The 27,181-nt window shown below is 37.3% G+C and overlaps 3 protein-coding genes across 13 annotated transcripts in view; 1 reads left to right on the top strand and 2 right to left on the bottom strand.

The window, feature by feature from the left end:
* serac1 (serine active site containing 1) overlaps window positions 1–644 on the bottom strand; it is a 10,548-nt gene extending 9,904 nt beyond the window's left edge. The window contains exons 1-2 of one of the 4 annotated variants that reach the window (XM_024290876.2): window positions 521–644; window positions 44–146 (exon numbers count right to left, since the gene is read on the bottom strand). In XM_024290876.2, the coding sequence (XP_024146644.1) occupies window positions 44–137 (94 nt within the window). In that variant the 5' untranslated portion in view covers window positions 138–146; window positions 521–644. Of the gene's footprint in view, window positions 1–43; window positions 417–520 lie in introns of those variants that run through there. The other 3 variants (XM_024290874.2, XM_024290875.2, XM_024290877.2) reach the window with 3 other exon arrangements.
* A 2,535-nt stretch (window positions 645–3,179) lies between these two features.
* The window catches only part of syne1a (spectrin repeat containing, nuclear envelope 1a), a 139,129-nt gene continuing 115,127 nt past the window's right edge, over window positions 3,180–27,181 (top strand). For 6 of the 8 annotated variants that reach the window (XM_024290873.2, XM_024290868.2, XM_036210377.1 and 3 more), the window contains exon 1: window positions 25,395–26,163. In XM_024290873.2, coding sequence (XP_024146641.1) covers window positions 26,046–26,163 — 118 coding nt within the window. In that variant the 5' untranslated portion in view covers window positions 25,395–26,045. Of the gene's footprint in view, window positions 3,282–11,491; window positions 11,893–25,394; window positions 26,164–27,181 lie in introns of those variants that run through there. The other 2 variants (XM_024290872.1, XM_024290869.2) reach the window with 2 other exon arrangements.
* On the bottom strand, window positions 5,507–7,585 carry myct1a (myc target 1a). The gene is made up of 2 exons (XM_024290879.2): window positions 7,230–7,585; window positions 5,507–6,520 (listed from the first exon to the last, which is right to left on the bottom strand). The coding sequence occupies exons 1-2, from the start codon at window positions 7,282–7,284 to the stop codon at window positions 6,000–6,002; spliced, it is 576 nt and encodes a 191-aa protein (XP_024146647.1). The 5' UTR covers window positions 7,285–7,585; the 3' UTR covers window positions 5,507–5,999.

The raw sequence follows: 27,181 nt of genomic DNA, 5'->3' as shown, positions 1-27,181 counted from the left end.
TCAGCACCAATTAGTAAAAGGTTTGTTACTCCAATGATCTTACCTAAATCTTTCCACTGGAGCATTCTGTTGACACGCGGCGGCCCAGGTGTGCTCAGTCTCCGACAGCGGATCAGACGTAAAGCTGCGACCGACATCCTCCACCTCTGAGAACAGAACACAGAGCAGCTTCTGTTTAACACAACACCACTACTTCAATATGGTCGAGGAAACTATCAGAGACCAGGTAAATATGCTTCAGTTTTGAACGACAAAGGCAACAGGAACAGCGAATAACATAACAAAAGTAGGACACAATTGTCTAAATTCCTGTAGGTAACAATAATATATTTCTTAATAATCTAAATGAATAAATATAACAAATTTACAGCGACGGCTAAACAATCCATTCCGCTTTATTAAACACTTCAGCTAACGGGTTACTTCCACAGCTTGTTCTCCCTATATTTTCCCATAAAAAGCAAAAAGTTAACGTTTGCAAAGAATATTACTTTAGTCTAGCTTCTAAAAGGGGGCTTACCTTGTTTGTCAACTCGTGTATTTTAAATAAACACGGTAATGTTTTTGTAAACAACCGGTGTTCATTTACTGCTAAGCTAATTACCTTCTTCTTCTTTGTTAGCGGAAAGAAAATCTTAGGCACTTTGCCGCCCCCTACTGGAGAAGGAAAGGAATGGGTAGTAATAAATTCAGATTTTAAAGACAAACCGAAGTCTTTTTCTTATCAAAATAATTTGCAATTCAATTTAAAATTTGATAACTTTAAAATTAATTTTACAATTAAATATAGAATTCTATATACAGATTTTTTTAAAATAACAAACCAACTTTTCCAGTGAGTTTTGTTGTTTATTCAGGCTTTCCCTTTGCAAAAAATAGTCTACTTTTAGTCTATGTTAAACTTGAAGTTCACTTTTCCTCTATAATGTAGTTTGTAAACTCAAATTGTTCCAGTTTAGTCTGAAAAAGTTAACTTACCATGCCCACATGGAAATGATTTAGATTAATTGAGTTTTCCTGTTTTATCTGAAACTTGTAAGTTAAGGACAAGACAGTCAAAGTACTTATAAGACCCTCTGTAAAATTGTACAATATGAAATGTACATGTTTTAGAAATAAAAAAGAAAATGATATGCTAATAATTCTACATATATTTTCATTAGAGGATATGTATAATATCAAACCTAAGATGAACAACTTTAAGTAAAACTGCAGTTTTATAATAATCAAATAAAACATTTATAAGTTTCATTTGATAGAAATAGTGTTTTGACAAAACCAAAAAACTGCTTTATTTTTAAAGTGTGACTTATTCACCAACTTTTAGCTTGGTGGTACAGGAGGAACATAAACCCCAACATAAGACTCTGCAGGCTGCAGCCACAACACTTTAGAAGGCCTGGAGAAGATATGTGGTAGGTGTTTCCATGAATTTATATTTACTTCAACATTTTGGGAGGATTTGTTTAATAGGTTTACTAACTTTCTGCATACCCCTGAACTTAAAAAAAAATATTTGTTTGATTTGATTATAAAAAATAAATTGCATTGTAAAACAATAAACACAACAATAATACTTGGACAAAAAAGACAAAATACTTTCTCCCTTTACAGTTCCACTGATAATAGCTTTCTGTGTGTCCATGGCGGTGGGCAAGACAAAAAAGAAAATATTAATAAAAGTTTTAGTTTCATTTGAAAATGGGGAAAAGGGTGTTTTTATTATTATTATATATTTTATTTCAATATATTTTATTACCATTTACAAGCTCTGTTATATGGATTTTTGCACAGAGGCAAAATAAAAAATCACGTATATTTAGAAGCTGTTCATTTGACAGCAATGCATTTTCTGTAGCAATAGAAGGCGCAACTCCTGCACTATTTACAGATTAATCTGAATAGATAATACATATATAAATATACCACAAGGTCAATAATTTTTTAAGCTTTAATTCGAGCCACATTTTGTAAAAATCGGTTGAGAAATGAGGGAGGTAGCCCGATTTTTGTGGCTGATTTCTGCCTGTCCTCCATTGAAACAGCAGCATTCTGCTGCCATGACTTATGCATAACGATGGCGCCTGCACGCGCACGTCTCTGTCTATACCAGCGAATAGGCAACGGCAAATATATATATATCAATGAGACAAGCTCAACAATGAAGACTGCTTTCTCTTGCCTCATCGAGGCATTAAAAAAAATAAAGGAAAAAGGTCCCCTCATTTTAAATTTTCCTCCTTGGGTTAATTAATACGAGACAGTGAGCCTCAAGCTCAGCCACAGACACATAGAAACACAGCGGAAGTGGCTGTCATACAGACACAGCCCCCTGTACCGGGAAAATCTTTAATAATAATCATATAAACTCAAACAAGGAGACATGATTACTGATATTTTTGTAGAACTCTCCACAATAAATAAACCTTATCTCTCAAAGTCTTCTGTGTTCCATACATTCTAATTGAGATATCCACAGACACAGCTCCATGTAGCAATCATGCTAAAAACATTAAATGGTAGCTCCTCCCACATGCAGGTGTGGTGTCAAGCTCAGGAACACATTTTTTGACTGGTGACAACCATAGACTTTAATATATAGTGGTGACAACCAGCAAATTTGTCGCACGGTGAAAGAGGGGCGGGGCACGCAAATTTGTTGTAGGAATCGCGTTTAGTGTGAAAGCACCTTAACACTTGTTGACATGTAGCTCATTTTAGTTTTAGTTCATCTAAGTTGTATTAAGGCTGGTTTGGAATTGTAACTTGTCATGCAATTTTAGTGTAAATATAATGCTATATTAAGCCATGCATGTGCTTCATAGAAAAATATGTTTTTTTCTTGTTTTTTTTTTTAAATAAAATACAACACCAGTTTAAGTTAACATATAGATTATTTTAGAAAAATTGTAAATAACATATATTTTCCAATTATAAAATAAACCCTTACAAAGGTATCAAATTACAATGATTACCTTGAAAAAAATGTGAAAAGGAGGGTTGTTCAACTTTTAAAAATCCTATTTAACATTAAGACATAATTTCTTTGTGTTCCTGTTTCAAACATTTTTCAGTCTTGTAGAATTGTTTAAATTCCAATAGATTTTCAATTTACTTATCTCGTTTCTGTTCAGATTAAATAAAGTTTTCATGTTTTGTCTGTAAGCTCCGCCCCCTGAGCTGTAGAAGGGAAAACTGCCTTCAGCCATTTTCTCGTTTGGTCTTTTTTGTTTTTTCCCTCGACTATTGAACAAAACTTTGGAGAACTTCTCAGATACAAGGTAATTTGTACTCTTTGTATTTGGTTACCATTGTAGGTAATAGTTAATTGGATCGGATATACATTTTTTACTTGACAAGCAAACACTTTTTTTTAAAGAATGGCTTGTGACAAAATGAAAAATCGGCGCTAATGCTAATGCTAGCGCTAGCTGTTGTTAGCTAAAATGGGCAAAAGGAAGCTGCGATTGTTTTGTAAGTCTATGAAATATGTAGCTATGCTGCATGCCTTCTTTTCTCTTTTCATCCTGAATGCTACAATTTATCATACTGACTCTGTGTCATCCAACTTTTTTTTTAAACATACTAAGTTAAATGTGTCTAACCATGGTAAGAGTTACCAGACTTGTCTCCTGTGAGTACTGACAGTTTAAAATTGTCTAAGAAATTAGTTAATATTCAAATGCATTTGTGCTTCTCTAGACAGTGAAAAGTTTTTCCCCCTCTAAAGAATATATATTTTACTTGCAGAAAACCTACATATAAAGTTTTATTTTCATTTGAAAAACATGTGTCTGGAAAAGGGGTGTGTAAGAAAAAAGTAAAAAATATATATGACCCATGTGTACAACATAGTTACCTTTTATGTTTCTTTTATCCCACATATACAATTTTTAAATGTTTAATATAAAATTCTTTTTAATTTCATTGATGAAAAGAATGAGAAAATGGCCACTTTCAAGAGTTTATCATAGTATGGGTCTTATGAGTCTTAAACGATTCATATACATTTGAAACAAAGAATTAGTGCTGTAGGTCATGTACATTTTTTTAGATGATTTCTGTATTTCTTTTCAGAAAGTAAGAAATACATTATCTATAGCAGGGGTCTCAAACTGAATCGCACAAGGGGCCAAAATTCAAAAGATACCTTACGTTGCAGGCAGAACAGGATAAACATTTATTGAATACTCTAAAACGAAATTTTGAAAACTTTAAAACCTTAACTTTTTAATGTTATTATGAATTAGATATATAGTATTACCTGCAATAATGCTAGAGTGAAAGCTCAATGCTGTAAGCTGGATTTTAGTGCTGAAAATGCTAGTGCTGATCACTGAAAATGCTGAAATTGATAGCTGAAAATGGTGAAGCTGATAGCCAGCTAAAATATTAGCTGAAGCTGATAGCCAGCTAAAATATTAGCTAAATACAAAATTGGCCTGAAAAAGAAAAAAAAAACTTTGTTTAGCCAAAACAGCTCGCATGTAGCTGGAAAAATAGCTACGGTTCAAAATATCCTTAAAAAAATGAAAAAAGATTAAATTAGCCAAAACAGCTTGCATGTAAATATTGGCTAAACTTCAAAATGGCCTAAAAAACGCTTTAAAAAGCCTAAATTAGCTAAAATAGCTATCTTTGTACCTGAAATATTAGCTAAACTTCAAAATAGCCTGAAAAATCTTAGTAAATGCCAAAATTAGTCCAAAAAACTAGCAGAATTGCATTTTTTAAAACTTTAAAACCGTAACTTTTTAACATAATTATGAATAATAAAAAGGCAGGAATATTATTCGAGAATAAATAAACTTAAACCTTACATTACTTTCAATATTTTACCCTCCATAAAAATATATTTAGTCAAATTATACTAGTTAGAAATAAGCGCAAGATAACAGCGGGCCATAAATAACAATAAAATAAAATCTGGAGGGCCTTGACTTTGACACGTGTGATCTAATGTATACTTGCTGTACTTTTACTTATACCTAAGTATACCTAATTTAATCAACTTAAAGTGTATTCCTGTTTGCTGAGGATGCACTATTTCATGGACTTAAATACCAAAAGGTTTTGAATTATGTCTAAAAATGCATGGATTGTCACTTTTCTACATACTTTTTAAAAAAAATCGTTTGTTGATAAATAGTTCAAATATTTATAGATTACTTAAAGGTTTTTTTTTAGCTTTTTACAAATATGTTGTTTTCTTAATACATAAAAAAATCTGATCTGAAATACAAATTGATTAAATTCTACATTTTCCCACAGTGTAAACAGTTCAGCAACAGTATTCCTTTGAATTGTCTCTGTACATGAAATGTGCTATACAAATAAACTTGCCTTGCCTATATAACAGTAAAAACAAACCCATCACATAAAGTTTTTTTTTCTTTTTTTTTTTTTATTATTTAGCAGAATTTTTATCTAAAGTTTGTATCTATAACTTTTGTGAAATTGTTTTTGTACATTAGTGTCTCTACTACAGACCACAGGCTATGTGTTGATCACTGTCAATCTGCCCTTTTATTACAATAAATTAAGAGCAACAACAGTTTTAATAACTACATTCAAAATATCAGTCTTAAAATGGGTGAAAAACAAACATTCAAGAGTTCAGGTTAATTTAACCTCGTCTTCAACATTGTTGCTTTCTTTAAAACAATATCGAGTAATATTTTACACACATTATCAAACACATTTTAAACAAGATTTTTAAATTCACATACCCCATGCTCCCATTTTTGCATTGTTGTGATCTGAGCTTTTGCATTAAATCTTCAGTCATCTCTGATGCAAATGTGTAAACTCCAGCTGACTAAAGGATAAAAAACATCCTAAAAATATCTTGCTATTCTTTGGAAAACAATTGAATATTAAATATTGTTCAATTATTGCAAAATATTTTAGTTTTATTTAAAGAAGCGTCTTAATTGGATATGCGCATCAAAGTAAGTTGATGTTAGCATTATACTCCATTCATTCGTAGGCTCCTCCCTTCAGGTGCTTGTTTCCTGGTACGCCCTGATGATGCTTTCATAAGCAGGAGGGGGAGTATGTGTGATGCTGAATCCCCTCAGGCTACTGTTCCCCCAAAATGACTCTGGTCTGGACGGGTTCGGCGCCGGCTGTTCTGCCGTTTGAGCCGCGGACATGCTCAGTGGAGGCGTGCGGGGCAGTGTAGTCTGGCTGCCCTCCTCAGCCTCCCTGGCGATCTGGCTGCACTGGAGCAGAGGGTGGAAGGTGGAGGCCCTGAAGCTGGATTTGTGGTCGTAGTGATCGGGCGTGGAAGTCTGTCTGTGGAAGCTGATCAAGCTGTTGTTGCTGCGTCGGTCGTAGCTGCTGTTGCGGTTGAAGCCCGGTCGGCTGCGGGAGGAAGAGGATGAGTGGCGGGGCGTGCGGCGGGTGATGCTGGCGGAGCCTGCCTTGCGTCGGGACATCCACGTCAAAATCACATGAACCAGGGCCCCCAGGAGCAGGCCCACCGCCATGGACACACAGAAAGCTATTATCAGTGGAACTGTAAAGGGAGAAATATAAATTATTTGTATTAAATCTGGTAACCTGTCACCCAACAGTAGCAAGGATAGGCTCCAGCAAGTTCATGACCCTAAAGCGGGGTGTTTATGTGTAATTTACTCTTTAAAATCAAAGTAAGGAGTAAAAGGACAATAGAATTTGAGTTTCCTCACTTTGGTTCGAGCCTCCTAAATGACTTCCCATTACCAAAATAAAACGTCCCTCTTTCTTGTTTACAAGAGAAAGTCTTCTGTAATCAATCAATCTTACTCCCGCAACAAAAATATTTACTTGTTGCTCCGTTACATCAACAATGCCGAAGACGAGAGCAAGAATGCAGTGGATAAGATAAATCCAGCTGGACTTCTGCCAGAAAAAACAACCCCCTTTTCAAAATGCCACTAAAGTGCCTTGCTAAAAAACCCACAAGTTCTTCTGTAATTTTTTTTTTTAGTTTAGGGGAAAGAAAGCAGACACTGATCCATCTGGAAATGACATTTAGGGCTGCAAAAGTGGGGAAAAAAAGAGGCAGGAGCACATCTTTGTCTCTTGTGGGTTGGATGAGCGCCTTTTAGCAAAATATACACAGATTTTCTTAACTTTTTCTTACTTTTAATTACAAAGTCCACATTTAAAGTCTGAAATTCCTGGGAGAGAACAAAACCAAATCCAGTCGGCCACATCAAGAAGAGTTTAAGAAACAAACTTACCAGTATCAAAGGAGTTGAGGATCTCCAGCAGGAGATTTGTGTTGTTTGCAGCCATGACAAGTTGAGAGGCTGATACTCTTTACTCCTCTCTTCCCCGCGCCTCTGTCCCTCTTTTCCTGTCCTTTTCCTGCTGCCCTCCTTTTCCCCCTCCCGCTCACTTTCCCTGTCAGTGCCTCTTTCCGAGGGAGACACAGCTCCAGGACTGGCAGCAGACTCTGGCAGTCCTGGTGTTTATGGAAGCGGAAAGCGGCACTGTCACATTTCCTGCTTTTCTGCTTGAAATTAGCAACAGGAGTGGCTTATCTGGCCAGGACAGAGATCCTGGAGGTGGTAAGGGAGGGTGTTTCCTCTCCCATCATTTCCTTTATGTTGATTAATGTATGAAAAGTTATCACAACAGTGGAGTAACAGACTGCTTTCTCCAAAGGAATGTCCTTCACACTTCCTGTCAGAAATGATAAATACCTTAACGTCATTTTATTTTTCTTCTGTCTGCCAGTCGGTGTGTTAAAATGAGAAATCCTAGAGGGAGAAGAGTTTAAAAAAAGAGTTTTAAAAAGACTTTTCTGTTGAATTTTAAACAGTAATATCTATTTAATTCCTGCGTTTCTATTTGTAAGCTTTCTTTTCCAAAGTATGTGCCAAGTCTGGAATGGGAAATCTGGGGACTAAGCAGAGCTTCAAAATTAAAACTTCTTTACCTTTTAAAATGTGTGTAAATTAAGTGACATTTTTATTGAATGCATCATAAAAAAGCTGAAAAAGTCAAACCTCTCTGCTGGCAATAGGAGAGAGAATAACCGGAAGAAAGCATGAACTTCCTTTAATTGTGGGCTCTGCTGTAAAACCTGTCCAAAATAACCAGCGAGCTCTCATGGTAAGATGTAGAGTCGGTGTGAGTGGATATGTGACACCAGCTGCTCTGTTTATACATGGAAGAACTAACTGCAGGCTTTGAAAACCCTCAATTGTTGCAAAAATAATATCCTCAGTTACAAAGAACTGATTTAAAATGATCACAAGGGGGATTTTCACAAAATGAGTTTTACTTTTATAGCCTTTTGTGCACATTGGTTGATGTAAATATGGTTTACTAAGGAAATAAAAACAGCTTCTGATATTTTTTTAAATTTTGAAAAAAGATCTTATGTTGTAAAATATATTTCCTTGTTGGTTTATCCTCATTTAGCTTTTCGAGTGACACTTAATTGAAGTCAGCCTCCTGACTTTTAAAAGCTAATGCCGCCTCTCCTTTAACAAACTGATTTTTCACTTTATTGCTTAATAAAATGTTCTCATCTAGTTAATTGTATTGCAAATGAGTGATCCATATTTTTTATTCCAATTATTACTTATTAGTTGCTTGCTTACTCAGGCTTTTCTGACTTTTTGTGATTTTTAGTCTCAGATTTGCTTTGATTTGATTTAATGATTTGTTTCAAGTATTAAAAATAATTGAATTCTGCAATAAAACATTATAAAACAGATGAATCCAGGCCTTTTGGAATATTAAGTAAGACAATAAAAAAATAGGATAATACCACCTACTTGCAGGGTAATTAACTATGATCATAATTAGATGTATTTGCAGTAATACATACAGCACAGCCACATGTCATATTAAATTCATTAAATTTAATGACTGTCAATTAAAGTCAAGATGAGTTTGATTTGTTGCTTGAAAAGGGGGTGGAGAGACGAGATCTTATTTAACCCTTAGATTAAGTTTGAGTTGAGTCATAATTGACCTTTTTTAAGATGTGAAAATGGGTCCATCTTGACTAAAAAACAATTCCACCCCTATTGAGTTATTTCTTTATTTATAATATTCTAAAACATTATTTAAAATCACTTAAAAGGACATGTAAATAAAATTCCTATTTTTTTCAATTTTATTTATTTTTCATTAATTTATTCATTCATAATTCTTTATTATTTTATTTTATTTCAATGTATTTATTATTTTATTTGTTTATTTTTCTTTAATTTATTTTTTTTGTTTGACTTATATTTATTTACTATCATTTTATTATTTTATTTTATTACATTTTATTACTATTTATTTTTTATTTGCATTTTTTATAAGTTTCTTTTAATTTTACTTTTGATTAAATTAAATTAATTAATTAATTTGTTTGTTTGTTTGTTTACCAACCAATATTTAACCAGGAAAGTATATATACAGTGAATGTATTTTGATTAAAGCTTTTCTGGGGGGTCCTAAACACCCTTCACTCCAAACATTTGTTAAAGTAGCTGCTGCTGAATTCAGATTCTTCTTTTTTCTTACTGAACAGAATGTTTTTCTTAGATGTTTGGAAAATTAAGCGTTCCACAGCTGTAAGAAGATTCATGAGCAGAAGAAGACATTACACACAGAGCCCTCTATTAAAGCAAACATAGAGGCTGATCCCCTCAGTTTTTAGAACATTTCTGAGGTTCTTGTGTTTTTTTTTTTTACCTCCAAATGAATTTCTTTTGCCTGTTTATGACATTAAAGTGATATAAAGCGAGACTTGGTTCACATTCAACCAGAGAAATTCCGACTCTTTCCACTGTCTGACTCAAACGTCTGTGATGTCAAATATATCAAAGCATTCGACAGCATTTCACCACATTTGTTCTCCCATTAAAAAAAAAAAGATTCAGTTGGAATATTTCAGGACAGGAAAAACTTAGCAGGACAATCTTTTGCTCTTACACCGACTGCAACATGCAACCAGCTTTCACATAAGATTTTCACAAAAATTGCTGACTATGTTTAGAAGGGATTACCACAAATGCAGCGCTCTGCCTTTGCAGTCATTAGATAAGTAAACACAGCTTAAAAGGCTGAGTTTTTTTGCAGATACAGGGAGGTTTGGTATTGACCTGCGCTTGTTGTCTCTGCTCGTCTTTGCTGCAGCATTTGTGGGCTCGCCCTTTTGCTGATTCCGTCGGGTCCAGAGGGACTCGGCAGCAGAGGTCACCCCAAGCAGAGTTGCAGAAAAGTGTGGGACTCAGCAGTCCACTCCTGCTGCACAGCAGCATTTGAATACTCAAACAACCCACTCTGACACCCACATAGATTGGGATGAATGATGGTTAAAGTGGAGACATACATCACAAGTCTTCTGGGTTTATGTCTGTTTTTGCTCATGCTGATGCTTTTTTGGAAGGATTGGTGGAGAAAAACTCAAGCTAGTAATTCTCCACAAATTTAAAGTTGCAACATTTTAAAAATAAATAAATGAATGATGTTGCAGGCTGCCGCAGAGCTGTCGCTGGTCCTTCAGCTCTTCAAAGCGCTCTCTAAAGATGACGATGAAAGGTCTTTTCTAATGGGATTACACATCGTGATAAGTGCTCACAGCCAAGTGCCTCATCATATGGCCCTCCTGCATTTCAAAGAGTCACATTGATCTATTGTGAGGCACAATGTCTTGGAAGTGTTGTTGGATATCGTTTTTTTTTTGTAAATAGATTTTAACTGGGATCCCTTTTTTTAGATTTACATTGCATGGGCAATTATCTACATTTACAAAAACAGTTAATAACCATAAAAGTTGTTTTACCTGTGATAATGCTAGTGTGAATGCTTAATGCTGAAAGTCGTCGCTAAAGATGCTAAAACTTTTTGCTAAAAATGGCGATGCAATTTACTTAAATTGCTGAAGGGATTTGTTAAAATCCACTTAAAATTTTGAAATTTGAACACTTAGTCATTAATTTCCTATGGGGCATATTTTGCTCAATATTTCAAAAACTATAACGTTTATGAAAACAAAAAAAACACAAGCAGTGATGTTCTACACGAGCTGAACGTTTTGATACAAACATTGCTGAAATCCCTGAAAGTGTGATTGAGTTTTTAATGTGCCAAAACACATATGGAAAGAAGCAGAAGAATCACTATAGAACAATAAAACATTTTATATGATTTGAAACATTTCCATAATTATCTCATAACATGCTGATCTTAAGTATTTTTTTAACTATTCAAATTAAATAAAAGTGATAATGAAATGAAAATCAAAAGTTGGTGGACTTTTGAGCAATCAAACACAGAATTGTTAACTCATCCTAAAACCTCAAGCTCTACTTTGGTTTCTGTAAAAAAAAAAAATCCTTATTTGCTCCTAAACCTCACATAAAAGGTTTTATTTTTACAGTCAAAAAAAATAATTTTGCAAATGTCTAATGGGGACATTTCTTCCGACTCTCTCTGGATCTGGCATTGTACAACTCTGTTAATTTCGAGTAGCATTTATTTTGAAAGGACAGCAGGTGGCAGTGGAGGAAGGCATCCTCCTGTGGATGTAATGGTCTTGAGTGAGGGAGGGAGGCCTGTAATATGTCCAGTCCACACATGCAGGTTCCCAAACCCTTACAGTATGCACCTACATCCTCCTCATCCTCATCATCAGGGGAGGAGCTTTTCTGAGTATCAGCACCGCAGACTGAAACAGGATCGACTTGAGAAGAGAAACACATTATAGCCGGCTGTGATTCGAGGACACCAAAGTGCTGCAGAGCATTTTGATGCATGAGCAGAGTGAGAGGAGTTTGCGCGGGTGCCGCACAGGGACGTGACTCTGATGACCTCCGGACTGTGGCATGGCATCCCCGAGGCACTACGGACGCTCTGACAAGGATATAGCCAATGTGGTGCAGAGGCTGCAAGGTAGGAGCAAAATGCTTACTCACCCACTGGGGCTGCTTGGTTTTGCAGCATCTTTAGAGGTGACTCAGCACTTGACACATTGAGTTCATTCATGCGTGTGCAGCCCTGCAATCTAAAATAAAAATGTAAACATAAAAAGAGAGGAAATGCCAAGTTATCCTTGATCAAAAATCATACTTCATGCTTATTTTTTGTGCACTTTCAGGAATTTGGATTTTTGTTTTCATTCAGGAAATTACAAGAGCATATGAGAAGACATGGTATTTTTTTTATTAGCGTTTTTGGGCATTCACTGATTCTGTGGCACATGTTGACTGTGTGTGTGCCAACAGAGGCAAGAGGGGAGCAGACAATAGTGCAGCTAATCCCCAGAGAAGCTGACGTCTAGAGAAGTCCTCTCTCTTAACTCAGGAGTAGCAGGAGGTCTCAGCTGAATCCTCAGTCTGTCCGACATCTGTTGGGTTTCTAACCAAACATGCAGAAATCCGGTTTTAACATTTTATCCAATTCTGAAGCAGAACTTTTTTTGTGAAACTGCTTCTCTGTATAGTGACACTGACAAAGTGGGAAAGTCAGGTGACCGGCGAAGCTGCGAGCCAATATGGCTTCTTCCTGTGCGGCGTCTGAGGTGGCAGTTTGTGTGAGAGCAGCATCAGCATCCACGTGGCTCCGCTGCATCACTCTGCTGTGCAGGTGCAGATACACGCTCTGAATCCAAATGAGACTAATTTTAGAAAGCTCGTTTTTCAAACGCGCCTGCTCAGTGCAACTACAGTTTGATGCAAGAACATGTTAAAGGAAACTACATTTGAAAGATTTAAATATTTAGATTTGCTTTTAACCCTTTAACTGCCTGCTCAACCAAACGGTGGGAAACATTTAGAATTTTTTTTTTTTTTAAATATTGATTGTGTGTATTACTCCCTAAGGTACGGAGCTCCTAAAGTGAAATTGAAAAAAAAAAATTGAAGAAATTTCTTTTTTTAAATAAAAAAATGAATTCTGGTAATGGATGCACCCCGGTAACTGGTTGGCATCAATTCGTAACCAGAACTTTTTTTGGGTAAAAATTAAAGCAGTTAAAAAAACAAAAAAAAAAAAAAAAGGAAAATTCTGGATAGTAACGGTTGCGCACTAGATAGTAACTGATGTGCAACCGTTTCTATCTGGTGTGCACCAATTTTTTTTTTTTTTTTTTTTTTTTTACTTTGATGTACCTTTAGGGGTTGGGTACCAAGGCAATAAGCATCAGAATAAATTACCTTTTTTTGGTGTTTTTCTTACTTCTTTTTTGGGTAGTTAAAGGGTTAATACAAAATTAAGAGAGAGATCATTAGATTTTCTTTATATTTTCTTTTGTGGGTGTGTGTGTGTGTGTGTGTGTGTGTGTGAACAATAATCACTTCAATGAATAGCCCATTATTTTCTGTGTCAGCATGGATTTTTTTTGGGTTAAGATTCAACAAACTGCTTTTATAGAGGTTTTCACATCTTTTTTCATCTGATCCATTGTAAAGTGGTCTTTTATATTTATGTTTATACCGTTTTTAGACAAATTAAAAATGTGTCGCTTTCTAGGACATAGTTTCTACAGAGCGGCAGGATATTATCAGAAATTTGCCTCTGAAATATGGGCGGGACAACTCAGAGCCTTCCCTCATTTCCTATAATCCTTTTGTTTACACTCTCCTGCTAGCTTACAGCCCCTCACACTCCCAACCTAACATTAGGGGTGCAACAAAAATGGCAAGCGATATTGTAGAGTTTTGATCTCAAATGAGGAAAACGAAAATATTTATGGATTTATTTGCTTTTTCCGATTACATTTTTTCATCTAGTCCTGATTCAAAACAATAAAGAAATACTCAAACACTATTTTAAGATTAATTCTCTTTATGCATGTCCTTCATTATGAGAAAGATGCTACAAGAACCTGTTAAAAACACAATTGTCATTGGAGCAGGTCTTTAAAGAAATACAATAAACTCAACATACAAACATAACTACTACTTTACAAAAAAGTTGTCCTTTTTTGTTTGAAAACTCAGCAACATTTTTTTGCTACCTGGCTTTCAAGTTGTCTAATTTTACTTAGATGGAAGTCTTCGAATCCTCCATCCCTCTTAATGTGGGTTAAAAAAGTACATAATCTTCTAAAATAGGAAAAAATCGGATTTACACTGAAGGGTTCCTTTGAGGAATTTCACAAAACATGCAACCCTTGTTTTGTTAATATTGATGGACTGAACTCTCCATTTGTTGAAATTCATCTTTGGCTACCGGAAGAGGGTAATCATGGTCTCACCGTTTCTGTAACAATTACCTATTTTTATTTTATTAATTTGTTTTTTCCCCGTTCTTTTTTTTCCTCTCTTTGCTTATACTGTTTTTGTTTTTGTCTCGTTTTGTTTTAATGTAGCCCTATGCGGTTTTTGTTGTGCCGCTATATTATTTTGAGTACATATCTATCTGATATAGGGGTTTACTATTACTATGCATAATTCCTTTTCAGCTTTTGTACCTGTTTGCAAATACAAAAATCAATAAACAAATTGTGGGGGAAAAACAGAAAAGTCAGCAGAATGAATGAACTCCTTTGAATTACTCGTTCTTTCTTCTTTCTGATTTTCTTTTTTGTTAATGTGTTATAAATGTAATTCAAAAGCATAGAAAAAAAACAAAAAAAGACTAAGAAAGTATTTCTAATGGACTCGATTTAAAATGGATAAATATTGATTTATTAATGTGTTTCCACTCGTTTTAGTACAATTTATGGAAGTGTGAAGACAAACTATAAATCATTGATGATTAAAGATCATTTGCTGCCACTAATCTACTTCTGAATGACATAAATGACACTGGAAAAGTGTAAAAGATAAACTTTTGTTACATAATTTGAGCTTTGTTTCTGTGTTATCTAATTTTCTGATTTAAATGAGGGGCAGACGGAGGTTAATGCGATGTGATGTTTTATTTGTTGCCTTTCTGTTTCTGCTCATCCCCTGGGGAAAAATGATCAAAGAGCTGCACTGATGTGTTTATTCGTCAGCATGAAAAGGCTAAATGTGTTCTTTGTTATGTAGAAATCTGTTCCTCACTGACAACCTTTTAAAACATTCATTTTTGGGGTTTCACTCCAAATATATTGATCAAAGACTTTCTTATTTTATTATATTCCAACTTGGAGTCATTTTCATGTCCTTTAAGGTCAAACTTGACTTGATTATCTCCTTCGTCCTTTTTTAAGATGGTGCAACTTTATCAAATTTCCTCAAATCCCATTTTCCCCGCATTGTTGCCTGAAATCTGCATCAGAACCACCAGAAGTTCTGTCCCACTTTGGGAGCCGTGTTTTCCTCCCTACAGCCACGTCTTTCGCTGCACCTCTCAGTCAACTGAGAAAGAACAGCAATTAGTGACACCATATGGCGGAGAATTGCGAGGATGCTTTGAACATCTCCCAGCCTGAACTCATCCATATGCTGTGGAATTTGCTCATTTGTTGTTTCTCTTTAAGGAGAAAAGCCCTTTTTCTGTTTTTCAGTTTCATACCTGCAAACGTGATGCAGACGAGCACTTTTTTTGTGATGTGCAAATGATGCTGAATCCTAGTAGGAAAACTTTCACTTAAAGACGGAAGTGTCAAGTCAGCAACATCTGAAAGACTCAATCCCCTCCCTTTTGATGGATTAAACAGAAAAAAAATCCCGGGATGAGCAAAAGAGACAGATACCCGCCAGTTTTGAAGTCCCTGATTGCTCGTGGGCCTGGCTGTGATCCTGAGGCTGGCGCCCGGCCAGGTTGACATCCCGTTGCCAGGGGCGACATTATGATTTGGTCGCAGCCAAAGACGGCCCAGGCAGACGGTCACCTTGAGCCATGCCAGCCTCCTGTTTGGTTGTGACACTGCCATTCATCGACATGACTCGGGTACCGGGACTTCACACAGACACATGTATGTGCCCAGATTCAGACTCCAAATCCACCACTGTGAGGTAAAAATAGCGGCCATGCATCTCTTTCACTCCCCCGTCGTACCGCTGGGAGTCCGCAGTTTAGTTAAGTGGTTAAACAGACCCAGAGCGAGTCTTTAGGGCTGCCAGACCAGAAGTGAGGCACAGCGTGACTTTTTTTTTATGCTCCCTCTTCTCCTTGACTTTCCAGATTGTGTTTTTGACTTGTTGCCATGGCTGCAGTCGATGACAGCCAACAGAGGATCTTTGAACCGCTGACCTTGTTGTCACAGTCTGTAAGAGAGAATTTTTCCTGAATGAAATCCTCTGTGTGTGTGTCCATGCACTGCTGCACAAGATCATGTCCCATTGACAGCTCCTGTTGCAGATTAGATCATAATCTCCTTTAACCTGCCAGTCAGTCAAGGTCTGAATGACATTTGAAAAGATCAGTTCACTGAAAGTCCCACATGTAAAATATGGAAGGTCAAACGGTGCTCATTTACTTTGAAATGTCACACCTTTAAAAGGTGACTCTTCCAGACTTCCAGGTTTTCTTTTCTTTTTACAGAAAACGTCTTGATGAAATCTTGGTCTTTAATGTTAAGCAACATTATTTGTTAATCTTTTAGAAGCTAAGGCTAAAATGTGAGCTTTAAACTGCATCGTTTTATCTATGTTCAAAGTGTTTTTGCCAAAATTTAAAGTCCCCCTCTGATAAAAATCGTGTTTTTTTTGTTTTTTTTCTAATGAAAGAGAACAAATATTATAAGAAATCATTTCGTTTATGCATTTCTGAGAATGTCTCCTTTTAAATCGCTGTCAATCAAACTGTAACAGTCAGGCTCTGTTTGAATTAATTATCCTTCTTTACGTCACAACAACTCTGCTGCACAAGCGCAAAACCCCTCATGTGGCCCAGCTAGCATGTCTAGTTCAGGTGCTGGAGAACATAAATTGGTATGTTCCCATTGGCTGCAGTCAAATGAGCCGCCGTTCACATTTCTGTGGTCCAATCAGCCGTCACTGGATTTTTTGTGTGAGTTTCATCCAATACTTTATGTTAGTTTTCATTATTTTCCCAAGAACTCTGCTCTGAGAAACCAATGGTTGAATGTTTTGATCACAACAATGTCAGTAAACATTGGAGAATTCGCTAAAAGAGTTTTTGGTGAACTGGAAGGAGAAAGAATCAGGCTTTTGGAGGAAGTTCGGTCCATGAAGCTCTTCACTTCCTCATCCGAGATGACATTACCGATATTGCTTGACATTTTTATGTAGCAGCGGTGAAGGTTTATGCTAGCGAGACACAGAGCTATCAGATCATGCGCGGAGCTGCTCAAAAACCCCACCCCCTCAGAGGAGATTTTTGAAACAGAAGCTTCAGATCAACATTAAAAAATGGCTTTTCAAGACATTTAGGTTGTTGGATTTTGGTTTAAAAATGTCATAATCATAATTAAAACACTACTGGGAACATTTTATTAAAATAAACATTTTTTTTAGGAAAAAACTCATTTTTGAGGACATAATTTCTGCACAGTGGCAGTAAATGATTATATATTTGTCTCTGGCTTGTGGGCGGGACTTCTGGCATGGAGCAACCCCGCCCCCTTATCCCTCCCCATTGCTGAGAGCTTGAAGCAAGAAGCTTGTGGCACAAATACGCTTTATTTCAAACCACATTTTTTCGTCTACTCCTTATTCACAATAATTTAAATATAGTACTACTCAAAAATGCACTTTTCCAGCATCATTTTCTTAATTTGTGTCCTACATCATAAGAAAAATTCCTCTAGAACATGTTCAAATAAAAAGAAATACTAAAATTTATGATCAGATATGCAACCCTCTCCCTGTGCTTGAGTCTCTTCAGCATTTCTGATCTGGTGACATTCGTAAGGCTGAGCTGTCAGATAACTTTGACAGATGGACCAAACGGCGTCCGTGCAGATAATCTTGTGATTTTGACCCAAAGACATATCCAGTTTCTCTCCTCAATACCCTCCCTGCTCTTATCTCTCACTGACAGACACCTTTTCTTTCTTCCTTTTTCTGTCGGTGACCTAGAGGGGTATTTTACCTCTGGCGGTAAATCGGCAGGTCACCGGTAAACCTTGACCTCAAAGAGGTCAACCGACCAGAAGATAAATATTTTTTTTACTTAAAGGGTTGATATTTTGACTAGAAAGATCATTTATACCATTTTTTAAATCCTGCAAACCACACATAGTCACCTAGAATGCTTTACTAGTTGGTTTTATTTTTTTATTTTTTATTTTTTTTTGCTGAAGGGTATTGCTTTTCTACAGTTTGGAAAAAAAACAGGTGGTTTGATTAAAGCAGAAAGCATAGAAAGGCAGCGAGTGGGTGCACAAAGCAGGATTTGGTTAATAACTTTGGCACAGCTCCAGCAGGTGTTTTTATTTCACAGCATAACTGCATTTACCGCCCCGGCCAGCGTGATTCATGGAGTGTGCTGACGCCAGTCCTTTCACTTTATTTGTCCATGTAATGTGCGGAGCGCTACTGAACCCGGATAAAGAGCTTAGACTGTCTGACCCACTCCCACGCGCACACAGCGCCACACACAAACACACACACGCGTCTGCGGAGACCAACAGAGAAACATCAAGGTGAATATGATTCTCGGAGCCAAATTAAGTCTTAATGCTCTTAGTGCCCCTTTGTGGTGATTTGAGGTGACCCCTGGCGCTCAGTGGAGTAGATGCTTTGTGTCCGTTTGTGTGTGGTGCTGAAATTTTGTTTGCCTCTCTTTGAAATAATGGAGAAATCTATTAGATCTTAGGGAGGAGCTTACTGAATGAAAATGGCAATTGAAAATAAAATGAATGTTAGCAAATGTGCACTTAATTTCATTTTCTTTTCAGATTCTGAAAAGATTTGGACTAAATACAGTTTTTGAACTGTTTAAAAATACGAACAAGCATAGAAAAAGTCTATAGATTTGTTAATCATATAACTTTTGGATTGTACACATGATGTTTCTGAACAAGAAATGTCAAAATGTTGAACTAGACATCCTTATAATCCATCCATCCTTCCTTCCTTCCTTACATCCATCGATCCACCCAAACATCCATCCTTCCTTCCTTCTTTTTTCCATCCTTACTTCCTATCATCCTTCCACCCATGCATCGATTCTTCCATCCCTTCCTTCCACCCATAAAGCCATTCTTCCTTCCTTCTTTCCTTCCTTCGCTTCATCCTCCCTTCCCTTCTTTCCTTCCATCCCTCTTTCCTTCCTTAAATCCATCCATCCCTCCACCCATACATCCATCCATCCCTCCTTCCTTCTTTTCTTCCTTCCTTACTTCTTACATTCCTTCCACGCATGCATCCATTCATCCATCCTTCCGTTCTTCCATTCCTTCCTTCCACCCATGCATCAATTTTCCATCCTTCCTTCCCTTCTTCCTTCCATCCATCCATCCATCCATCCTTCCAAATGCTAAATCACTTAGTTTGGTTCCAACAACAAATATGCTTCCTTTAAAGAGGCCCTACCATGAAAATTCTACTTTTTGAGGTTTTAAGTGCATTTGACTGTTCATTCCTCACTATAGAGAACCCCAAAGTGGTATTTTTATCCGTTTATGCATTTAAGAGTAATCCTCTAAAAACCTGCGCTGTCTGCAGCAGCCCCTCCCATACTCACGAAAACGAGCGGTTGGCAACGTGCTGACGTCAGCACGATGCCAACCGCTCCCTCCAGGATGAGTCTTCTCTGCCAGCATTGTCACCAGTCACCAACACTCAATTTATGGTATTTGCATCCATCTTTGAAGATGTTTGGATTATTTTCGTGGGAGAAATGCAGACACACGGATTTCTCTGGGATGATGTCATGAAATGGGCGCCAGCCATACGCAGCAGCAGGCAAATCCTCAGGAATCAAGTCGTTTTACTCCGGGCAGGAAAAAAACGAATGAAAAATAGCTAATATTTTATAAATAATTTGTTTTTAGTGTTCCAAAGGTAAGATATGATCAAAGATATGGATATAGTTCACTGTGAAAGGCTTAAGAAAAATCATGGCCTGGCCCCTTTAACTTATTTTATTAAGATTAAAGTATTTTAAAACAGTAAATTGACCCTGAGTCAGTTCATTAGTTATCCTTATGTTGATATTCTTGAACAAATCTGTAGGGACATTCCTGATTTTGGTGTCACACCAATCTGTCAGAATTTCTTAAAATTGACAGATTTTTTTTAATTCAACTGCTTTTTTGACCCAATTCATGCTGTATTTTGCTATATCATTTCAAATCACCTCACTTTTCACCAGTCACACTCATTTATCCTTGTTGTGTGACTGCAGGTGCAGAAATTGACTTCCCCGATTTTGCAATATTTGTTCATCTTTGTCCCAGACAAGATGCCTTCTCTGCACATCTGCTGCTAAAAAGGAGAAGGAGCTTTGAGAGAGGAAAGGGTTTGTTTTGATAATCACTTTGACTTGTTCCCCCCCTTCTTATTCCCTTTAATGTGGTGTCATTATTACCGAAGCATAATTAGCTATGCTAATGGCTTGGCATTTTGACTTCCGTCTCAGCACTTTGGTTTGGACTGGTAAAAATGTGCTCCAGATGAAGTGGCGTGAAGAATGGGGTGGCTGAATGGACACGTGAGGGTTGAGTGGGGGTGCTGAGAGCATGATGGAGGGTGCTATTGAGAGCCGGAGCTAAAGTACTTCAGAGGAAGTGTGTTTCTTTTTTTTTTTAGGTTGGAGTAAAAGAGCTGGAATCAGGAAGTGGATAAATATGCTATTGGAGATGAAAAGGGACTAAAAAGCTGCTGTAATCTGTAAAATCACTTTGTGTGTCAGTGAGGTGGGATCCCCATGTGTGCACTTATGTGGGAGAATATGGAACAATTACAGGATGCCTTGGGAGTACACAATAAAGCCCCCCATTTAGTGCATGATAGCTGAAACGAGCTTTTCCATTAATATTGTGCAGCCTGTGAGGATGCATTACAGCAAATAAACAGCAAAACGAATTTAAAATAATAGAAAAAAAAGCTTTTGCAGGCAACACCTTTCTCCAACTCCTCTTAAAGCACGTGTCAAAGTCAAGGCCCGGGGGACAAATTCGGCCCCCCGGATCATTTTATTTTATTGTTGATATAATGGCCCGATGTTATCTTAAGCTAATTTCTGACTTGCATATTTTTGTCAAAACAAATTTTTATGGAGAGTAAAATATTGAAAGTCATTTCAGGTTTATGTTGATTTATTCTGGAATAATATTCCTGCCTTTTTATTTTTCATAATTAAGTTCAAAAGTTGCGGTTTTAAATTTTTTAAAATTGGCATTCTAATAGCTTTTTGGACTATTTTGGTATTTACTGAGATTTTTTAGGCTACTTTAGAGTTTAGCAAACGTATCAGGTACATGCTAACTGTTGTGGCTAATTTAGACTTATTTTTTAAGTTTTTTAGGCTGTTTTGGAGTTTAGCTCATTTTCAGCAACGTGTTAGCTATTTTGGCTAATTTAGGCTTTTAACAAAATTTTAGGCTATTTTGGAGTTTAGCTAATATTTACATGCCAGCTGTTTTGGCTAATTTGGGCTTATTTCAGTTTTTTAGGCTATCTTGAAGTTTAGCTATTTCTTAACTACATGATAGCTGTTTTTTTCAGTTTTCAGTTTCAGCTTTTTTATCTGTCAATTTCAGCATCTTCAGCTGTCAGCACTAGCATCTTCGGTAGACAAATTCAGCTTACAGCTTTCACACTAGAAATATCCCATGTAGTGTTATATATCTGGTTCATAATTATGTTTAAAAGTTTTAAAGTTTTAAAAATTTTGTTTCAGGTTGTTTAATAAATGTTTATCCTGTTCTGCCAGTGACCTATGGTGTGTTTTGGATTTTGTCCCTCTGTGCAACTGAGTTTGACACCCCTGTCTCATAGATTAATTTAAGGATGCAGCCTTTATTTTAATATCCATCAGCCTACATAATACAGATAATAAGTCAAATTTATTTGAGTCTTCATTTAAAATACTCTTATTTGATCAATTTTCCTTTCTTGTTTTGTCTATTGCTTAAGCACTTCCATAGTAACTTTAGCTGCCCACTAGGTGGAGTTGCGTCTCTGCACTCTTTCTGGGGCCAAACAGGAACTCTTAGTTGCTCACACAGAAAACCCAAATATCCTTGGGCTGTAGAGATTACAATACGAGCAGACGCGGCGCAGTTTCACCCTACAGAAGATGTTTTTTTTTCTCTTTAATGGTTAAAAATACACTGTTCCTCCTCTCATCGGGAAGCATCACGCCCCGCAGACACATACTTGTATGAGCGCGGGGCGCTGACCCACATCCAACCTCCACAACCTCAGCAAGGGGATCTGGTGTTTTTCTGGCCTGCCAGGGGCTCCAGCAGAGATCCAAACCAGCTGAGGTTCACTCTAGTTTAACTGTGAATGCCTCGTCTTTTTTTTTTTTTTGTCTGGTGCAAAAACCCCTGAGATCTGGAGCCTGGAGGAGACGATGTGTTTCTACTTTTGCAGTAGGGCAGGTCTTTTTCAGATTACACCAGGAGTGTTTATGAAGCCCCGTCTGTCTTGGGTCCCTGGGAATCCCCTTCCTCTACTTTGTCCTGGGGTTGTTTTTCTAGATAGTTTGAACAATATAATTTCAGTTTCCTCTCCTTGTTTTCACTTCACATCCAACATCTACCGTATTTAAGGACAATAGTTGCTCTGCAAAGATAAATAATATACCTTAAATGTGTTTTAAAAAATCAACGTTAATGCTTTCAGCACCCTGGACAGCTCCAGCACCCCTATTAGGACGTCTTTAATTTGGAAAATAATTTTTTTTCAATGAAACTAAAATCCATCAATATTGCCTGTTTCATTATTTACATCACTGTTAATGTGTGGGCTGACTGGTTCTGCACAAACAGCAGTATGTCAAGAACGATAGATTTTAGTCTGCTGCAGTACTGGCCAAGGCTTTTCTTGCAAGATCTTTATTGACCAGCAGTTTGAGGCAAATAGAAAAGCTTCACTGGATTCTGCTTTCCAGAAACATAAACGTATGGATTTCAGGTGGAAACAAGCGGTACAAACATTTCTTGGAGGTTCCTGTTTGTCTGCCACTTAAAATATCCACACAGCGTCCAATGCTGAAATGAAAAAAAAAACGACCGGCATTTCAAAGAGGCTTGTGAGGGCTCTGTGACGGCCACTTTCAGGCCTGTTAAAGGGAACGGTGTCAGCAGGGTGATTATCAGCAGACAGATAGCGGATGACAGCTGCCATTGGTTATTGATGACTTTCATAATTAAAATCCCTTATGGGGAGAACTCCAAGAACAAAAGAGAAAAATCACACAAATGATGAATGGTCCTTTCATCTTTAAGACTGATATAAGACCCACCAGGCTCTTCAGGGTGGATATTGCTTTCCAGGAAAGTCCTTTAATGTGCTTTCAAAGAGGAGTCCTGTGCTTTTAATATTTCCAGAACCCGCAGAGCCTGCATGCTTGCATGTGTGTGTTTGTGTGTGTGTAGGAGGAAACAGCAAACAAATAGGGGAATAATAAACAGGCGGAAGAAAAGGAGAGCGCAGGTTAGACAGATTGATAAAGAATTAGACAATATCTATTGTCCAGCCAAAATCTGTGACCAATTGTTCACTGTCAGTCAGAGCAGAGTCTAAAAAAACACAAGATCAGTTCTGTTTGTTTTTGCAGTTTTATATATTTCATTTTTTGCACAAATATTTTTAGGTACAAATGACACTACAGAGACAAAACAAGGTTTAAACGCCAAAATTGTGTAAGTAAATATATAAAAACTCAATTTGAGAAAGTATTTTACTAGTTGTTTTGTCATTTACCAAAACACACAATGTTTTTGTATATTGTTTTATACAAAAATACATATTGTCATAGTTTAAAAATGGACTTAAAAAGGCTAATAGGAAAATAACAGAACTAAAAAGGATTCTCACAATCCAACTTGCCTCTGACAAGTTAGATTGTGGAAATATAATCGATTAATCGTTAACTGATTAATCGCTAACCGATCAATGGATTAACAATGAATCAATTAACTATTAATTGTTAATCAAATAATTGATTCATCGACTAGTAATTACAGAAGCCATACCATGAAAATTCATCTTTTTGAGCTTTTAAGTGAATTATTCTGTTCATTCCTCACTATAAAGAACCCCAAAGTGATATTTTTATTCGTTCATGCATTTCTGAGTAATCCTCTAAAAACCTGCGCTCTCAATAGCACCCCCTCCCATACCCACAAAAATGAGCGGGTCCTCACGATCTGACATCACATTTGTGAGACAGCCCCTTCCAGGAAGAGTCTGTTCTGCTAGCTCCGCCTCCAGTCTAACACCAACACCCAATTTCTCCACAGAGCTAGCGGTGATCAGCAAAAAACTTTCATTTTAGATGCAGAATACCGTCAATCTTCCAATTGTGTCCAGTCTTCAATAAATTCCGGATACTAAATACTCTAAATACTTTAGATGCGGGGTTCCTTTAAGACACTCCCTACTCCACCCCCTCAGGCACAGTCGTATAGACGTTGAGTGTATTTCTGTTGTGAGCCAGTGTAGCGATGGCTGGGGCTACTAAAGGCAGATATATGGTATTTGCATCAATCTTTGAAGAAATTTGGACGGTTGTTTTTTAGTGGGAGAAATGTAGACACACTGCTGAAGACTCTAAAATAATGTCTTAAAATGGGCGGAATGGCAGGCGGAGCCTCAAGAAACGAGTCGTTTTACTTCTGGATTGGAAAAAACTCACAAAAATAATTAATATTTCATAAGTAATTTGTTTTTTACTTTTCCAAAGGTAATATATGATCATATATATGAACATAGTTGACTCTGAAAGGCTTAAAAAAATCATGCTATGGCCCCTTTAAAGATTAATTGATTTTGAATTAACCAATGTATATTCCCACAATCCAAGTAGCCCCAGACAAGTTGGATTGTGGGAAAATAAATCAATTAATCAATTAACCATTAATTGTTACACCCCTACAAACAACCCAATGTATAAGCAGAATAACATTTTTTAACTTAAATGTTTTGGCTTCACTTAAAGTGAGTTTTACGTACAAAACTCTTCACATTTGCTGTGCTTTGCTCAAGGGCACATCGGCATGTAAAAAATACAATGTGCAAGAAATCAAACTACTGACCTTCTGACTGACAGAAACTGCTGTTACTATTAAAGCAATGCCCTTATAGTGGGGAAATTGGTTTATTTAAGAATTACTGGATGCTATATTCTTTTTTCTACTATGATAGATTTCATTGGACAATAATTCACTGGACAGTAAATATATTTATTTATATATGAATATTATGTTGATTTTGTGTTTCAAGTTTCCTATACATAATAAATGTATACAAAATTTACAGATATTCTTGCCTCAAATCTCTGTCATCTTTAAAAAAACAGAAAGTGTTGTATCTGTGTTTCAGTTGGGGTGAGTTCAAGGTCTGTCAGAGAAAATCGTTTGTGCTGTCGTAGTGCCAGTCTTTGAACACCACGTGTGTGGTATTAGGAGCGCACGGTGAGGATCCCTGAACGTCTGCCGTGTCGACGCCGTGTAAGAGCACGTGTCATAGTGAGCGTAGCGCTGTCAGAGTCTACCAGCCCGCTCACAAGCACTCAGTCCTCCAGCGCCTCATCAGGACCAGGCTGCTGTGACATCACTCACTCCGACGCCTCCTGATTGGCCAGTCTTTGGGGAAGGGGGGGCGGATTGTTCTTGCAGCTTACAGTGAAAAATGCATAGAAAGAGGGAAGATGAGGCAGAGGGTCTGTGAGAGGGAAAGAGGGAGAGGGAGCAGGAAAGATTGATGCTGAGGCAAGCCGGCACTGCGCAACACTCACACACACACACACAAACACACACAAATATGTTCAGTATCACGGGTATTCTCACATCACACTCCCCAGCTGCTTAACAGCCGGGAAAAACAGTCTGACTGAGTCCGCAGCCTGTTACTGCAGGACGGGACAGAGGACAGCAGGACGTGGAGACGGATACCTGGGAGCGCTGCTTCTCTGCATCACCTCAGGGGCGACAGCTCCTCCGCTGTCACCCCTGAAGGTCTCCGGGAACTCTTTTAAGACGCCTCCACAAAAAGAGGCAGCAAGGGCAGGAGCAAGGGCAAGTGTCCTGGATGCCCTCTGGAGACACTCATGATAGTCCGGAGTGCAAGATGGAAGGAAGATTAGGAGGGGAAAGCTCCCCGAAAAAGACTCTCAACCTGGTGGCCGGATTCTACCATTACCTCCGCGGTGAGTGAGATTGTGTGTGAGCCCCGCTGAGGAGAGGAAGTTCACCGAATGTGCATGAGGAGGCGTGTGATTCAGTGTTGCACTGCAGCGTGGAAGCTGTACGTGCCTGACACTGTGTGTAGTGTGTGTGTGTGTATGCACTTTGCATTGTAATTTCCTAACTAAAATGCCCCTGAAGGGTATTTTTTTAGTAAAGGCTGTTTGAATATTAATAGAAATGGGCTGATTTTTAAAAGGTGTTTCTAGATTGATGTGTTTCTGTGTGATCATTTATGTTCTGTTTTTGGATGTCATTCAGTCAAACATGCTGCTTTTTTCACATGTTTTAACTTTAAAGGAAAACTCATTTTTATTTTAATTCTGATTTTGAGCTGTTTTTTAGCAAATAAAAGTACATTTTCTTGATATTTTATGAATTTTAAACTCACTGCAGGAGAAAATTTTGGATGATTTGTTGAATTCTCTTTTTTGATTGGAGGGGATTCGTGTGTGGGGTGCTTGTGTGCATCGATAGTTCAAAGTCACCTCGTCCCTGAGAAGATGCAGCCGTGCTCTCCTGCACACGCCTCCCCGCTCCACCATGCAAAAATCTTCCCCATTCTGATCCAATACTTCCACCTATCAATATTTGATTCTTCCCGAACCCAATCAAAAGACTAATTTATAAAACAGGGGCTGCTCAGTCGCATGTATGACTATACTTGAATGTGTCTGCATTATGTATGAACTGCAGCCCCCCCCACCCCTCCCTCCATTCTCCCTCTTTCCCTCCACTCACATCTGCTCACAGTGACACACTAACCAACTTAAGTGTAATCAATCCATCGGGATATTCCATTAAGGTAAAGGAAAGTCCAAACTCTTTGATGTTTCTTTTGGTTCTCAGATAAGTTAAGTGGCTTTTTAAGGAGACATCTATGCCATTGATTGTCCCTTTGGTAAACGGCCTTTATGGCAGCACAAACAACCACATGTGGAGGTAAACCAGAGAAACCAAGTTGTGCCGCTTTATGCTAAA

This window comes from Oryzias melastigma, linkage group LG24, assembly GCF_002922805.2.
Source record: "Oryzias melastigma strain HK-1 linkage group LG24, ASM292280v2, whole genome shotgun sequence".
Taxonomy (NCBI): domain Eukaryota; kingdom Metazoa; phylum Chordata; class Actinopteri; order Beloniformes; family Adrianichthyidae; genus Oryzias; species Oryzias melastigma.
The sequence above is the reverse complement of the archived record's forward strand: the minus strand, read 5'-3'. Positions and strand labels throughout refer to the sequence as shown.